Source organism: Musa acuminata, chromosome BXJ2-2, assembly GCF_036884655.1.
Source record: "Musa acuminata AAA Group cultivar baxijiao chromosome BXJ2-2, Cavendish_Baxijiao_AAA, whole genome shotgun sequence".
NCBI lineage: Eukaryota > Viridiplantae > Streptophyta > Magnoliopsida > Zingiberales > Musaceae > Musa > Musa acuminata.
Genome location: NC_088339.1, coordinates 24794967 through 24812246, shown reverse-complemented (window position 1 = coordinate 24812246; position 17280 = coordinate 24794967). Strand labels below are relative to the sequence as shown.

At 39.6% G+C, this 17280-nt stretch overlaps 3 protein-coding genes across 4 annotated transcripts; 1 reads left to right on the top strand and 2 right to left on the bottom strand.

Annotated features, from left to right (window-relative positions):
- Positions 1 to 1082: 1082 nt before the first annotated feature.
- On the top strand, positions 1083 to 5288 carry LOC135605531 (signal peptidase complex subunit 3A-like). The gene is made up of 6 exons (XM_065095726.1): positions 1083 to 1319; positions 2557 to 2604; positions 3743 to 3805; positions 4291 to 4344; positions 4739 to 4825; positions 4968 to 5288. The coding sequence occupies exons 1-6, from the start codon at positions 1176 to 1178 to the stop codon at positions 5091 to 5093; spliced, it is 522 nt and encodes a 173-aa protein (XP_064951798.1). The 5' UTR covers positions 1083 to 1175; the 3' UTR covers positions 5094 to 5288.
- Positions 5289 to 6041: 753 nt separating this feature from the next.
- LOC135585616 (exonuclease 1-like) lies at positions 6042 to 13902 on the bottom strand. 2 transcript variants are annotated; one of them, XM_065095724.1, is made up of 14 exons: positions 13762 to 13902; positions 12756 to 13137; positions 12625 to 12661; positions 12361 to 12535; positions 11973 to 12051; positions 10903 to 10947; positions 10681 to 10830; positions 10493 to 10607; positions 8587 to 8687; positions 8179 to 8276; positions 8007 to 8099; positions 7639 to 7871; positions 7067 to 7432; positions 6042 to 6518 (listed from the first exon to the last, which is right to left on the bottom strand). In XM_065095724.1, the coding sequence occupies exons 2-14, from the start codon at positions 13086 to 13088 to the stop codon at positions 6493 to 6495; spliced, it is 1851 nt and encodes a 616-aa protein (XP_064951796.1). In that variant the 5' UTR covers positions 13089 to 13137; positions 13762 to 13902; the 3' UTR covers positions 6042 to 6492. The 2 variants fall into 2 exon arrangements, with proteins under 2 accessions (XP_064951796.1, XP_064951795.1); XM_065095723.1 differs by lacking the exon at positions 6042 to 6518 and having other exon boundaries at positions 6820 to 7432.
- On the bottom strand, positions 13521 to 17144 carry LOC135605530 (beta-glucuronosyltransferase GlcAT14A-like). The gene is made up of 4 exons (XM_065095725.1): positions 16394 to 17144; positions 15012 to 15087; positions 14813 to 14928; positions 13521 to 14718 (listed from the first exon to the last, which is right to left on the bottom strand). Exons 1-4 carry the CDS (start codon positions 16950 to 16952, stop codon positions 14204 to 14206), a joined length of 1266 nt encoding a protein of 421 aa, XP_064951797.1. The 5' UTR covers positions 16953 to 17144; the 3' UTR covers positions 13521 to 14203.
- Between the last annotated feature and the right edge of the window lie 136 nt (positions 17145 to 17280).

Genomic DNA, 17280 nt, shown 5'->3' with positions numbered 1-17280 from the left:
AGCGTCACCGCCGCGGGGCTCCCACTCGTTCATTGTTCTCTCGCGGGCTCTGCGTTCAGATCGAAGGTCCCGGAGATGCTCACTTCCGCCGCTGCCACCTCCTTCGACCTCTCTCTTTCTCCCCCGCTCTCCGCCGCTGCATCCGCACCCCTCTTCCTCTTCCTCCTCCTCCGCCGCTCAATATCCTCGACGGCGGCCGCTGCCTTGAAGTCCTCGCACTCGAAAGCCAGCCGCCACCTCCGTACTCCCTGCCCCTTCGCCTCATCGCCGCTGCCCCCGGCAGCAAAGAACCTAGTCGCCTCCCGCATCCGCTGCAGGATGGCGAAAAATTCGTCGACCTGGTCGTCCGTCACCTCCTCCTCCTCCTCCTCCTTCTTCTTGAACCGCCGCCGGGTCCTCCTCTCCTCCTCGCCGCCGTCGAAGTCCGATCGCTTCTTCGACGCCATCGCCTCTAATCTCTGTTTCTCTCCGCCTTCTCTTTGCTGAAACGAGAAGAACTAATAGCAATTAAACTGTGGTCGGCTTCGGACGTCGTAAATACCAACGTGTGATGACGCGACATGCGTGACGTCAGCCACATGGCATTACGAGAGCGGATATATTTTTATTTGACCAACTCGACCGCCAAGTCAATTTGATACTTTAATTTTTGGGTACCTCGTGATGGGATCAGGACCGTCCTTCCCTTTTCCTGTTATTTTGGCAAAGATTACGCGATAAAGGATTACGATCCAACCGTCCGTTGGCCTTCAAGGAACTGCGTACATCTCAAAGCATGATGCAAGCATATCACGCCTTGCAACGTATGCATTGAACAGTAGATATGCTTCCGTTTGACGGACTTGGCCACCAAGTCAATTTGGGTTCAGAGCTAGGAGAGCGTGCACTTCAATATTCGGATTTCTTACGATGAAATCAGGACCGTTCTTTTATTATTATTATTTTGGACAGGATTAAGCAATAAAGGATGCCAATCCAACCGTCTGTACGCCCTCGCGCATCTGCACAAATCTCGAAGCATATTGCATTCACATCACGCGTGGTAACGTATGCATTAAACAGTGGACGCGAACTCCAAATCCAAAAAGATTTAGGGGTATCAAAGATTATTCTACTGGCGGATCTGCGGGCGCCATCACATCGCCGGAGAGTGGAGTTGGAGGGAGACACAGAGGATGCATTCGTTCGCGTACCGCCTGAACACCCTCCTCACCTTCTCTCTCCTCCTCCTCGCCGTCCTCTGCGGCGCCGCCTCCTTTCTCGACGCCTTCAATTCCCCCCTGTCCGCCTCCTCCTCCCACGTCCAAGCCAGTGCCCAGGTACCGTCTGTTATGTCATCTCATGTCGATCTCTCGATATGATGTGTCCGATCGACGAATGCTACCATGTCTCGGTCCTCGATCGTCGTCATCATCATTATATCTGTTATTTCCCCTTTTCTTTCGAGACGAGGGTTACAAGTCCGTGATGCCATCCATACCGAGGTTTGCGACTCATAGATCCGTCGTTTTTAGGCTGGATTCTGTGTCGGGATTGTTGTTTTCTTCGGAAAGAAGTAATAGTGACTACTTTCGTCGCGAGTTCTGCTTGTCTTGAGAAAAAAATGGGGTCTTGTCTTGAGAAGGGAAAAGTGTTAATTGTTTGGTATCCCCTTCGCCGTGGAATGTTGACGGGTAGAAATTGAACCGAGTTGCAATCGGCCAGCAATCGCCAAGGCTTGCTTAAGAAAAGAACGACTAGGGTTGCTACTCGTAGATCCGTCGTTTTTAGGTTTTATGCCGTTGTGGGGATTGCTTCTCCTTGGAACCACGAGTTGTGCTATGTTAGGGATCTTTTAGGACATAAAAAGGTGTTCACGGTTTCGCATCAGAGTTGAACTGAGTTGCAATCTGCCAGCAATCACCTATGCGTGCTGAAGAGATATATGGAAATTAAATTGAAATTAAGAAGTGCTTAAAATTATTTTCATTGTTTTTCCGTTTCCACAGTCACTGAAACAAAAACCAACCAATATGATGATGGAAAAGAAGCAAAATAGTCATAAGGTTTTCAAATACCAAGTTGGCTTCATGCTTTTTGCTCACAATTCCACATGTAAGCACATATGCATGTTAGGTTGCTCAACTCGAGCAGCATTCACTAAATTTGAATAAAAATTTGTGCTCAACATGTTGAAAATTTGTACTTTGTACAATGTAACCAACTGTCCTTACATTATTTGGAGGAACATAGTATTATGCTTTACGACATTATTACTTATTAATGTTCTCTAATTTGGACATGGACATTTGGATGCAAGATTTTTGGAGTGTCAATTGTAAACTTTAATATGTGAATTAAATTTTGTCAGATGGCTCTTTCTCTCAGGTTTTTGTAAACAGTTTCTATACAACCAGAGGTCGGTCTATGTACATCTAGCCCTTCCAAATCTTCTAGTGGCGAATGCGTTGGGCCACTTAGTTCCATTTTCCTTGTTGTGGTCAAGTCTTTGAATGATGATTAACTGCTTGTGCGACCTATTGGTGATCTTAAGGGAATTTTTTTTGTCCCTTGCAGGTGCTTAAGGTTAATCGGTTTCGGAGGCAGCTGAATGGGGCTGATGAGGTAATTTTTCACGAATTTACATCTCTTGTTGGGAAAAATTTTGTTGCATGTTTATATGCACCAATCTTGTTACCTTTCTGTTTCCACTTTGGACCCTTTTTTTAATCCCCTAAATCCAAGATGAGTAGTGATTTGGATCTTATGGGAATATGCCAGTAATTCTTCTTTCTGAAAGTCTCTATCATTTTGCTTTAACATTTCTTTTACTGCATTAGCTTAATGTACTTCTGTTAAATTTCTCAGTAATGAATTTTTTGTTTTGCATTAAGTACACATTGCTTATATTTTTGATAAATTTGATTTTTGTCCATTTCGTCTACTTTTTCGGAGCTATTGCAGTGTATTCCTTTCAGAAGTTGCTTAAAGCAAAATAAAGTCTCATTCTTACCCACCTCTTCAAATTAGTCATCTTTTACTTTTCCGTACTCAAATTCAATCAGTTCTTCGACATTCTTCATACACCCAATTTTGCATTAGATGTCTCTCTCTTAACATTGGAAGTTTTAGTGGTTTTGATAAGGAGGTTTCTGTGTTTTTTGTCTCCTGTAGTTCTTGCTTTCTTTGCTGATGAAGTAATAGAGGAGAGTTGCCAGGGTGGTTGAGTAGAAGTTATGTAGCACTGAAATAAAATTGGCCTTTCAGATTTGGGTTTGCTTGTCGAGCACTTTATTAAACTCGTTAATTAGTTTTTTTTAATTTTAACTAGTCATGATGACATTAAAAGACATTGGCCTATGTGGTTTTTTATAGACTTCTATATATAAACTTCTATATTACCCGTGCTTATAACATAAAAACATGATCTCCATATGTAAGTTCAAATAAAAATGTTTTGTACTGTATTCCCATACCTCATAGTCTCCTTGTGGGATTGGACACTTGAATCTGCCATTTCGTGTTCTTGCGTTACCCATGCAACAGTTCTTGGTGTAAGATTGATACCTGGAGAAAAAGCTTGATGATTGCATGAATTCCCTGTGCAATTCACCTTGGTGTATTTGAACCACTTGGAAATGATGAGTTAATCTGAAAACTAGTTTGGTCTCATGTGGGTCTTAGTAGGTATTTCATCTTTTATGTCTTATATGAAGCTTCTCAGTCATTACAAAAGTGTCTGAAAAAGGTTGTTACCTGGCAGGTTAGCTTGACATTCAATGTTTCTTTGGACGTGCAGCCACTGTTTACATGGAATACAAAGCAGGTACTTTGTGGACTGATGCTAAGTAATTTGACTGTCTTCTAATAGAACAATAGATTATGGTGAATTTCATATAGTTACAATGTGTTGTTCTATTGTTGATGCCACAACACCTCATGGTAAAAGCTACTGGGTGAAGCAGAAATCTATTGATCTTTACCATCCAATATGAGTCAATTATACTTCAATACTGTTCTTTTGTTGGATTGTTATAATTAGGGAACATCGACCAAGTTTTGAGCAGTAAATCATCTTATTTTTGCTAGCAAATTTCAACTATCCAAATATTATCAAAGACTTGCATGTACGGTCAATTGTGTGTTCTCATCCTCTTATTGAAGTCTGTTTGAGAGATTCTTTTGCTATCACTTCCAGAGTTGTAAATAGGTTGTGTTGCACTTTAAAGGCTTATATATACTATGGAGTCTCTGTCTCAAAATAAATGGATAATATTATTTTTCATTTTCTATTAACCTCCTTAATTTCAGGTTTTTGTCTTCCTTGCTGCTGAGTACGAAACTCCAAAGAATGCCCTTAACCAGGTGTGTCATTTATTACCTGTGGGTTAGCATTGGTTGCTAAAAGCCTAAAATTCACTTTCATGGTTTACTAATCAAAGTTGTAATTTGTGAATCATGTGGTCACTTAATTTCTATACAAGAATATCATGAACACATGTGAAATATATTTGTTTCACTTATTGTCTATCCCAGTGCATCCCCTGTTATTGAGAAACTGTCACCTTATTAATAAACTAATGTGGTATATTTGGACTAATGGATTATTCTTTACTTTATGGAAGCTGCATATGTTCAGCAAATTAACATACTTGTTCCGCATAAGTTAATTTTGTAATCGTTAACTTTGCTTTTAGTCTTGGGAAACCTTGGTTTGTTGGTTACAAATCATTTTTTATGATCTTTTTCCCATGTTCAGATCTCGCTATGGGATCACATAATCCTGGATAAGGACCAGGCAAAGTTCCAGACAAAGGTGACCACCAAGTATCCTCTAATTGATCAGGTTAGTTTACTCGGTTTTGAATTTGTTTATTACTTGTGAATATTTTTTGTCTTTCGTCGCATATGTTGTACAATAGTAAATCTTCGATGAACTGTTAAATATCTCAGCTTAATTTTTTTTTTTTACCAATTCAATAATCCAGGGAAGCAATCTCCGTGGTAGAAAAGTTGATCTTATTCTCCACTGGCATGTTATGCCTAAGACTGGCAGAATGATCCGAGACAAGCTGCACCTATCGGACTTCCATCTGCCGGAGGCTTATACGTAGGTACGAGCTTAACATCTTTAGGTACTTTTATACTGCTAGTTAGAACCGGAAGAGGGCTTTTTTTTTTATCGGTATCGTGTATGAATCAAGTGAATTTGAAAGCAGAACATCTGCTGGTTATCAAAAAGGCTATCGTCTTGCTCCAACCTCATTTTACCGGATACAATGAATAAAAATGTTTGCGTCATGATTCAATCTCAGAACCTTGCCACCATCAGTGGTCATGAGTTTTACATGTTATTCTATCAAAAACCTAGTTTTGTGGATATTATCCATGGTTGCATCAGCTCAAGGTAGCCTTAGTCACCGTCTTGGCATATTATTTTCGTTTGTTACTCATAAGGGTTAAGGGTGGGATTTGATCTCAGGACAGGATCTTAGTATTTTATATTTAATGTTTTTGTCAGTTAAGGTTTTTATCAGTTTTTTTTATCAGTCTTTTATATTTATGGTTATGTGATCGATATCTCACAATCGTATGATTAATATATTATCTTCACGTTATCAACCTTATTCAGATGATGTGACAGCCAATAATGTTACACCAATTAAGAGGTCGACTCAATCTTATGAGGTGGTCAATCGCATCATACAATCATAAAGCACACGATCAATCAAGAAAAATATATTATAATTCTCGCCCCGAACCTAATGGTCATTTTATCATACTATTTTCTACTTTGAATATAAATTAATTTTTGTACATTTGATACTTCACTAGCTAGGGATCTGAGGCTTTAATGAATTAATATTATTACTTTACTAGCTAGGGATCCATGGGTTCACGAGGCAGGTGTTGTTGCGATGACTAGAATTAATTTTTTCACCGTAGAATATATTATATGTTTGATCGTAACATCCTGATTAGTTCCACTTCCAATATATTCTATTTTTTTTATCGATAAAATTAAAAGAATTAATATTAAATATTTTACTTATGTAATTATAAGAATCTTAATATATAAAAAAGATTGAGATAATAATCATAATTAATTACAGAATATGTAATTATCGTTAGGAGGTTCTGAGGACCTGGAGACACCGCGATCCGGCAGCACGGAGCTGTGGAACGTCATCAACATGACGGGCGACGACTACCCGCTGCACCCGCACCTGGCGACGTTTCAGGCGAACAAGGTGGTGGAGCTGGTGGACCTGGCGGCCTTCAGCAGCTGCATGACTACTGCAAAGGGGGACGCGTCGAGATGCACCGTGGGGGCGCACGCTGTGGGGAGGGAGCTGCCGGTGGCGGACCAAGAGAAGACGTGGAAGAACATAGTGAAGATGGAACCGGGTTACATGACGGTGGTGGTGGTGGCGTTCAAGCTGGTGGCCGCGAACCAGAGCTATGTGAATTCGCTCCCATCTCTCTTTGGTTTGCCGCTTCATCGTTTCCTCCTTACTGGATACTGCCTTCTGCAAATACTGGATCACGAAGACAATGCTATGATGTGTCCACTAAAATTGCTGCCTTGAAAGAGAGAGAGAGAGAGAGAGAAGAAGAAAGTATTGAAGACAGGCGATGGTTGCTGCATTGTGTGGATTGCATTTGTATGCCAATGAAGAATAAGGACGGCATTGGAGTTACTAGTAGAGATGAGGCTGCATGATACTACTTTGACCAAGTCAACTGCAATAAACTATAAATGAATTCTGGTCTGTCACTCATAATCATAATCGATCATATCATATTGCTACTCTGTGAATTGAACTAAGACAAAATTAATGATAACAAACTCATCTTACCTTATAAATCAACTCAATTTTCTCCCATTTTAGTAGGAGATTAAACTAGATATCACAATACATTGATTGATCAAAAAATAAAACTAGATAATATAATCTGCAACAATAATATGCTCGAAAAAATTGAACCAAAATTGAGAGCATGAAAATTCTCTCATAGCGAAAGATAAAAACACTGCAATGCAAGAAAAATTAGATCTACAAAGGTTGGAAGAATTTGAGTATACCGTTTTTCTTAATCCCTGCGCTCTTATTCTCGTTCTTCATTTTAGGCCTCCCTCTCCGAGTCTTATCTTTTCCGATGGACGTTGACTTATTCGGCTTGGACTCCACACTTTCCTGTGACTGCGGCGAAGAACACACCGTACCAAGAGAGTTTTCATCTTGTGTCACCACAGCCAGTGCCGCCCTCTGGTCATCCTTTTGAGAACTACTCTTTTCTAGTTTTCTCTTCTTGAATGGATTGTTATCAGGTACTGATGCCTTATCTACTTCAAGCTCCATTACTTGATGACACTCTGCTGGTGCAACCAACATACCCAGCGCAAAAGCTTCTTTAATGTACTTCTGATCCAGAGCTGTCTCTCTTGCAACTGTTGACACATCAAACAAGCTGAAGAATTAGTAGAACATAAAACAAAACAAAGTGCCAGCACATATACTTCTGGATTAGTTTGCTCACTTATAATGCCTTTTAACTTGACTAGTAATTTAGCTGTAGATAGAATTTGATGGCAAAAGATGTATACATTCGACTCCAAATTACTAGCAGCCTATAAAGAAGAGCTGGTCAACTTACCAATAAGCTTATCTTCTATATGTTCTTCATGGTCTTGCTCAGATGAACACATTGTAATGCAACTCCCCTCTGTGAATGAGATTCTCAATTCATCACCAGATGTACGATAGTAGGATCTGACGCTGACAGACTCCGAGCACATTTCAGCGTTAGGGAGATAGTCAAAATGTTGCATGGTAATGGGGTTCAATTTGCCTTCGGCGACAGCAGCAGCTACTGATTGCGGGAGCTCACTTGGTGATTTCAAAAATCAAAGAAAATTCATGGGAAAATTTGAAGCAAATAACATATCAAAGCGAGAAACAAGCATTATTGCGACGATTATTTATAGTGGCGATTATATTGTGTTATGGTGTCATGTAGGATACGGTCCAAGAAGATCCAGATCACCATTTAGAAACTCCAGATGCTTCTCTTCTAAAGGCTTCAAATGTTTTAATGCTCGTGTAGCCATATCATATCTGCATATAACAGAATGCATAGATAAGTCGATATGATAGAAGTCAGTTTGTGCCATAAGTTTTACATGGCATATCTTACACTCGAGCATGGTGAAAGACTGCAACTGCTTTCCTAAAAGACTCGCAGTAATCTTCTGGCATTTTATATCGCTTGTCAAGTCTCAAAACTGACAGAACCTGCAAAGCATGAGGAAGGAAAAACACAAAGTTAAATGAAGACAAAACAGTAGCCAACAAGAAATTAAGATGAAAAAATATGATAAATAAACATATATAAAGAAATATATAAGATTAAAATGTTCCTTGGGACATTAGACACATACATCAAACCAAACAGCATTTTGCTTAAGAACAGTACAAAATCTGTATACTAGGGGCATAATTGTGCAATACAATCAATACAAGTAGGAATTCCTAAGTTTGTTACCACAATTTTTTTATTGGAGTTCTAAATGGACAAGCATAAGAATGGAACAAATGGGCTTACACGATCTAAGTTCTTGTACTTGGAGACAAAAGAATAAGCTCTCTTAATCCCAATTCCTGGAATGGAAGGAAGGAAGTCGCATCCAGCCAGGACACACATACCTGTCAAGATATTGAAAAAATATAACACATTGAGCGATGTCATAAATTATGCAAAACTTTCTCAAATCTGCAAGAACAAATTCAAAATTAGCTTGACAACCAACAACGAGCAATAATAGAACCTCACCCACAACAAAATGATGCTAGTTATTTCGAGTTGATGTACAGATTGTGCAACAATTAGCATGTGATTAAAAGAAATGATGGATAAGTAGGAAAAATAGAACACTAAAATTGAACTCAATAAAAGCAAAAAATTAGCTTGAATCTTATTCAATTTAAATTACAAGCAAGACATGGAGCGAAAATATTTTGAAAACTAGATCACAATAGATCTTAAATGTGATAAGCTTTTAGAAGATGGGAGAAAAGTTTAATAACATAGATCATATATGGAGGAAAGAATAGTTAAAAGCATGTGATTTAGTTTATGAGAGAGTTCCATGAGCAAGAACCCAAGAAGATTGGTTGGTTAAACCAAGATATACAATATTGTACCGTACCGATGTTTCGAGATTGGCTCGGTACAGTACGGTATCGTGTACCGAGCGGTACGCTAGGGCGTACCGAGCGATACACCTAATTTAGGTGTAAAACCCTTCGAAAATACCTGAAAAAAAAAAGTTAGGATAAAGTTTTTAAGTTAGAAATAAATATAGTAATAGCATAAGTTTAGTAAAATCAATGTAAATTAGGTAAGAATAATATCACATATCTTTTTCGGATTTTGAAAAATATCTTGTGCAAGGTTCGTATTTCAATCCATCACAGATTGTTCTTATGTTAACATTGAAATATCTACAAAAAAAATCATTTAAATTGTTAGACTATTTTGTTACAATATAAACTCTAAAATTCAAGTGAATTAAATAATCACGTATGTAAATATACCTTATTGCTGATTCTACCATCAAAACGAATGACGAGCCTCCACAGGTGGTGGATCGGAGTCCTCGATTCTATACATCTGCATATCAATATGATATGTTTGTTGGACCCAATCATGAAATTGATCCCATGACATAGTGTATTGATACATCGTATGCCATTGATGCATCAATGTAGTGTTGATCGTCATGAATTATATTCGTCACAAATCGTTGTTTTGTAAAGTTTAGGAGAGCATAAATATGAGAAAAAAAGAGTTTGAGATAGTTTAAGAAAGTATGAGAATGTAATGGAGTGAAAAAGGGGAGAAGAATGATTTAAATACTATGAGAAAGGGCTCCAATGGTCAATTTGATCGTTAGAGCACTGTAGCACTGTTACAATGCGATAACGATCGATTTCGACCGTTACCGCCCGATAGTATCCCGTATCGTCCGATATGAGGCGCTTTTAAACGTTTCGCCCGGTAGCGGGCGGTCTGCGTACCGGTATGCCGTCGGACTGGTACGTACCACCCATACTGGGTGGTACCATTCGAAATTGCATACTTTGGGTTAAACCTTATATGCAAGGCCTTATAAATAGTGAAAAGATGACAAGGTGAGACTAGAGCTATCACTATGTAGAATACAAGAATACAAGTAAAAAATCAATGCACTACTCAAGCTCTGCCATCCCTACTTGTAGCGAGTTTCAGTTAGAGAATAGATGGATCATTTACTATCTAGAATTACCTCCTCATATGGTTATTGTTACGAGTTACAAAATATGGAGGTAGAAGAAAGTTTAAAATGCAAACCATAATCATTTAGATTCATTTGTTGAGTAGACAAACTGAGACTTAACAATTGTCATGCAATTTTGTGAACTAATTAATACTTATTACTTCAAGAAAGTTGAGCAAATGCAAGTGTGACCTGTGAGCAATTCTTTATCAAAATCCTTGAAGGAAAGTCCATCAGAAGCACTCTTGAAGACTTTGTCCATAAGAATTTCCTCACCATTACCATAGCGGTCCATCTTAAATATGATCTACAACAACATGCATTCATGAGAAAATCAACAAAAGGACAATTTAAGGAACCTATGGTTTCAGTTTTCTCACAGCCTGGCAACCGTATGCAATGAGGTCGCTGTCTTCTGTTATTACACCTGCAATGCCTCCTTGATCAGGTTTGAGGGAAGATAAGTATGCTAATTGAGCATCGGCCTCATAGGGAGCAACTATGAATTCCACATCTTCTGATCTTAAGATCTGTCATAAAAAAAACATATAACAATTAAAGCTATAAAATAGAAAACTAGGTCATAATCATAGGGAAATTACCTGAATCAGCTTATGAGCCATCAAAGGTGTGACATGTACTGCTTTCTGGAGGTGATAATATAAATGTTAGAAAAAAGACCAAAAGGGAAAGAAATAAAGGACAACAAAAAGGATCAAAATAAATTACTTGATCAAAGACACCACTTTACAAGATTGAAACAACATAGCAATCGTGCACAACTTATGAGAAAAAGAAGAAAAAAGATAAATGTGGTGTATAAGCCAACCATATCGAAAGCTTCCTGCTCTCAAGACTGACAAAATCTAGAGAATTCTAAATTTCTGATCTTGTGGGCTTGCCCAGTAACTAAGCAGCAAAAAACCAACATAACATCAATAATAAGACAATATGTGATGTATACTGTAAGTGGACATGTCTAGATTGTACCTAAATTTCATAGAAAAGAACACTAGTACATTTCTTGTACAGAAGATGTAATTTTGAGGAAGATAGGCTTTCCTCAAAAATTGTAAAGACAAGGAACCAAAGCTTGTGAGAATGTGATTGAATCTTCTGTTTCTTATGCACAAAATTTGACAGACATGCTTCAGCAAAATTTTAAAGTCAAACAAGCATATCTATATCTCAAATTACTTGCCTCTCCAGGCTGCTCCTCTCTTTTCTCTGCTAAGCGCAGTTTAGTCATGTTTTATGTGAGTTCCTGAATTAAATTGCCACTTTAGCATGACTCAGCAAAACTCACCCCAAACGCCTCATGATATATAGCATTCATAGTTCTCCTTTTGAGATCTGTTTTTTTTTTTCTTTCTTTTTTCTCGTACACATCTAAATCCAAGGATTTAGAAATCATGTCATACCAGAAATAAAAGCTTGGACAACCATTTTCCGCCCTAGTATTTCAATGTCTTTGAAAGTAAAAAAAGCATTTCTGTTATTTTTATGTATTATCTACATTGATAAACCCAAGAAAACCACTTTGCATGTTGCTACAACTAAAGAAGGATAACTCTTTCTTTCAGAGTTAGCTTACAACTATACCAATCGATACAATTTTGTTACTGTACACATGTATCCAGTGACTTAAGTGTACCAATGAAGGAGAAATTACCTGGAAAAGTTCAATGGCACCTGCAGTGTTTCCTTGCTTGAGCTTCTCTTTTGCCAACTCAAAATTAGCTTCTCTTCGCCTAAATTAAAATAAACATCTGTTCAGAGGCATAACACTGCCCAAATAAACAGTTTACACAAACAATTTGAACAGCCACACAAAGAAAATGGCAAACAAAAATAGTAACATGTTATGCTAAACATATGTATATAACTATGCTTCTATCCCGCTTTGTCTTATTGGTAGTTCATATTCGTGTAACATCTATTGTAGTTTGTTTGAACCTAACCAAATAAAACAAACCATTCACCTACAGCATGATAATGAACATCCTGGGAAGAACAATACAGCTAAATTGCATCAGTTTCTGCTTCTTCCTTTCACTTGCCTGTGGCGCTCATGATCCGTGGCGGACTTACAAGGGATGCTGCCACCGTCAAAGACGACGACAGGCATGATCTTGTAATGCCGGAGGAGATTGATATGATGCATAAAGTAGTTGAGATAACGCCTCGCAGCTTCACCCGGCATGTCGAGGCAGAGCTCCATACTGCAAGAATAAGCTGCCCAAAAGAGTGCACGATAAACCACCAAACATCTAGGATTACCAATCGACGCGACGCGTTTTGTTTGCGTGGTTCCAGCTGCTCACCTCCCTTGTGGAGCCACGAATAGGCATCGATGCCCACCTACCGGAAAGAAGAACAAAGCAAAGCATGAAGGAGATCGGAATAACATTCATTAGAAACCGCAAGAAAACTACAAGGGTCCAAAACAATCTACCCTTTTCCCGGCGTATTTCCTGATGTGGACGGGACGTATGAATGGCTTCAGGAATCTGAGGAGATTCTGGATGCCCATGTGTCGGATCCTCAGGTGCTTCTTCTTCTTCTTCTTCTTCTTCTTCTTCTTCTTCTTCTTCTTCTTATTCTTCTCCTCCTCCTTCCCACCTTCCCCTCGCAAGATTGGGATCGCCGGTGGCACGGAGGGGGGATCAGAAGAGAGAGGAGAGGGAGGGTGGTGACGGCGACGAGGAGGAGGCGACCCAAGACAGTAATATAAAAAGGGGAATGGGGTTAAAATAGAGAACTCGTCTTCCCGCTTCGATCCATTCATTCCTTACTCGACTTCGCGGCCTTTCCCGCCTTTGTCTGCTGCTCTTCTGCTGTCATGTCATCAAATAAACCCTTGTTACTCTTACAAATTACAATAGAGGCCTGGATTTAGAAACAATATATTGGGTCGGATCAAGTTTCCTGTTTTTAGAAACAATTTCACCTCCTCTTTTTATCGTCTGCTCTTTTTATTCAAATTAATGTAATGGTCCTAATATTAGCACTATAAATTCATTTTAAAATTACTCATTTTGTGTCCTGAGTGAGATTATATTACTGTTGTCAACTAGCTTAAGTTCATATCTCACTTTCATCATCTATCCTTTCAAAAAAAAAAAAAAATACTGCAGAAAATATTGTGCTTAAGAGAAATCAGACCACCATAAATAGCATATAGAACACTAGGCAATAAAGAAAACAAATCATGATAATATGAAAGGCCAAAGTAAAGATCTTCAAAGGTGCAAAGAAGCTGTGTGACACTGATGTGAGGTAAATCAGCAACCTCATTTGGTTTATACAGCAACCTGTATGTACCCACATGAATACAGCATAACATGAAAGAATCAAAGACAAATAACACTCTAGGAGAAGCCTGATCTCATCTCACTTAACATTATCTGCACTAGTCTGCATAACATGTCAAGACTCTTATCTCCTTGGAAGATGCTTACCATAGAGACAACATGTGTCCACAAAAGACATTTGCTTGCTCATTTCTATGCATATGGAAGTAAGTTCTTCTGGTTTATCTAACATCAGTGGATATATGGCACTCTGGCATTTGGTGGAAGACTCAAACAACATCAGCAAATAGCCCACAAGTCATGGACTTTCTTCAAGAATGATTTCATGGACCCCCCCAATAGAGTAGTGTGTCATTGCAGCTAACTACCATGTAGAACCTTTAAAGTTGTACCAGCCGAGAGAGAGAGAGATAGAGAGAGAGAGAGAGACCACCAACCACATGACCTCCATCTTGGTATAAGCTATGCAGAAATCTCTAGTAGTGATTGAGATGAGAAAATGAAATCACCTCGTGTGGGGAGTAATTGCTGCTGAACATGCCCCAACAAAATTAATCTTGATACTCGAATAGTTATGAAATTTTCAGACTTATCTGCACGAGCTAGATTTTGACTTCCATTCCTCTACCACCTTTTTCATCAATTGTTCAAACTTCTCTGCTTGAGGCCCAGGTCTGACAATGTCGGCATTGCCCCACTGAGAGCATGGATCCATCCACCATCTCCTCTTGCCAGAGCACCAAGCCCCAGGAACGGCCTTGTAGTAGCGACGTTTCAGTATCCTGCTATCAATTTTATCTAGCACTGCATCACCCTGACGGAACTGCCTAGCAAAAGGCATTCCACTCTCTGTCATCTGATCAAAATCTGTCATGTTAAGAATGTGGGGTTCCAGCATTGGAGGACTATCCCACACCATATACCTTAGGTCACTGTTCACTGTTGTATTCTGAAAATTAGGAGAGTTGCATAGGACCGAATGAAAATAACCTTCTTCGGACAACATTACATTTGTGAAGTACAAGAGAAGAGTGCGAGCTAGATTGTCCCACCCCAGTATGCAGTATTCTATGAAGGACCTACTCAGGATAACCCACGGAGAACCTGTTGAACAGTAAATCAAAAGAACACATCATCAGACTCAGATGTGCAAAAGTTTGAAATAAGCATGTTAGAAGTTTAGGATAAGATAAACTGCCTGTGAAGAACTTGAAAGATTCAGGGGTGACCCGATTCTGAGAAGCTTTGAAAAATGACTTCCTCTTTGCCAAATAAAGCCCGGCATCAACTATAATTGGTTGAACCCTCTGATTTCTGCAATGACAGTTCTGGAAGTTAATGAAAGACAGCGGATTTAACTCTCAGGAATAAGACAACGGCAGAACATTTGTGATTACTCTTTCCATCCAAGATCACTGGTGTGGTCCACGAAGCTAAGGTTCCTTGGCACATTGGAGAAAACATAAATCAAATCTGAAACAAAAAGAGAACAAATAATCAGCACTTTAACTTCTGGATAGCAAATATATTATGTACCTGAACATAAATGCAAAAGAAAATTGAAGACATCCTTCAGATAATCATTCTACAAGATATTTTATTCAGAGAAGAACATTTATCATGTTCATGCAAACCTAAAAACTAAAATGTCAAAAAAGAAAGATTTATCATCATATTTTATAAGATATAAATCTACTGCAGTCCACACATGGATAAGGAGAAAAATGGGAGAGCAAACATGCCCATTTGCTTCCCTGGTATTGCCAAATCCTTGCTAATATACTTTTAGCAACATAAACTGATGTAAGAGTACTTATCTATCAGAAGAATTAGATACTTCAAGAAGCTCAAGGTTGTAGGATTCACAAGAGGGTGGGTGTCAGCTTGATACTTAATCAGCACACGAAAAAATGTACGCATATCCAGCATGTAGCTCAGCAGAATAGCAGAACTATGTCCTTGCATATTTCTATCTTGTTACTTTCAAACACTCAATGCTTAGAAGAATTTAACAGATAAACAATACTCTTTCATCAGTATATACAAAAAGAGGGTAACAAAACCTTTTATTTATTTAAAAAAGATCAGAAAAGGTGAATCCTTCAAGAGCTAAAATTGGCTTTGTATCACCAAAAAGGCTGAGGACTGACCCGTGGCATCAGGATCTCCCATAAAAGCATTCTCAATCCAGTGAAAATCCACATCAAATAAAAGAAAAAGAAGCCTTCTACAGGCAGTTTGGGGCTCGAATTTCATACCAAAGATGCCACATCAATCTACATAGAGCATGGGGATGAAGAAAGGAAGGGTGTACTAGTGCTAAAAAGCTGGTAAGTACTAGTGCTAATTTAAGTATCCACTAAATTAATAGATCTAAAGCAGTTGCAATTCAATGTTCACCAACATATAACAACCAAAAAATGGATATCAAATAGAAAATTGTTTGACACAGTATAAACATCATAAAGGGGAGATAGATATATAGATAGATAGATAGAGTGTGTGTTTTGAAGAAAAATCTAAACTAGATACCACAGAGAGATCCAATTTCTAATATAGCATCTTGCAAGCATGAACCTTGGCTACTTAAGATGGAAAGATAGATCCGAACTTTTCGATGTAAGAGCAAATAAACTCGATACGCTACTTACAACTCATAGCTGGTTTTATAAACTCGAATAGAAGACGACATCTTTTCCATCATAAACATTCAAATCTGGAGATCTGATAAAACCAATGCAACAACAAAGGCCTCATTTTGAGAATAAAGATCACGTACCGTCTTGCGTGACAAGCGGGTAGTCCTCGGCGCTCAGCGTCACGAACCAATCCCAGCCGTCGTCGAGCCGGAGTAGCGCTGAGGCAGCATGTAGCGTGGCCGCAAGCCCAGACGACCCCATCGGTGTCATTGCGCTGGCCTTCCCTACCACATCCACATTCCCAAACGCTCGTACGGCAGGGATCGAAAGCCAGACCCTGGCCGCCAGGTCGGCCCGCTCCGATTCGGAGGCATCGGCGGAGAGGTGGAGGAGGTAGCGGTTCCTGGGGTGGTAAACGGCGAGGAGCAGGCGGAGGACGCGGCGGGAGTCGCCTCGGCCGCCGGAGATGTAGTAAGCGAAGGCGGGCAGGTGGGCCGGGCCGCGGTGGACGTCGGTGGGGGCGGGCCGGCGGGCGTGGAAAGCATAGGACGCCGTGAAGCCGGAGATGGCGGAGAGGAAAAGCAGCACGGAGACGAAGGAGACGGAGATGAGGCGGAACAGCCATTTTTCCATGGCCATAACCCAGGAACGGCGGCCAAGGGTCACAGACAAGATGGAGGCCGGGGATCGAAGGGGCATCGGGGGATCCAAGCTAGGTTTCCATTCTCGATCGTATTAGGGTTATTCTCATCCGAACGGAGGGCGACGAAGTAGGAAACGAAGACGAAGAGGGAGGACCGTTTGGGAAGATATCGAAACGGGGCTGTCGGTGTGCGTCGCGATCAGAAACGGGGAAACAGGAAACGGCCAGCGGCTAGCAGATCGGCTCGTCACATTTGCATAATAATAAAAGACAAAAAATTCTTCTTGATGTTTAAAACCATTTGCATAATTCAAGAAAAAAAAATATATATTTTTGTTACACATTTCACATTTATATTCAGCATGTTTTCGCCTCCCCAAAAAC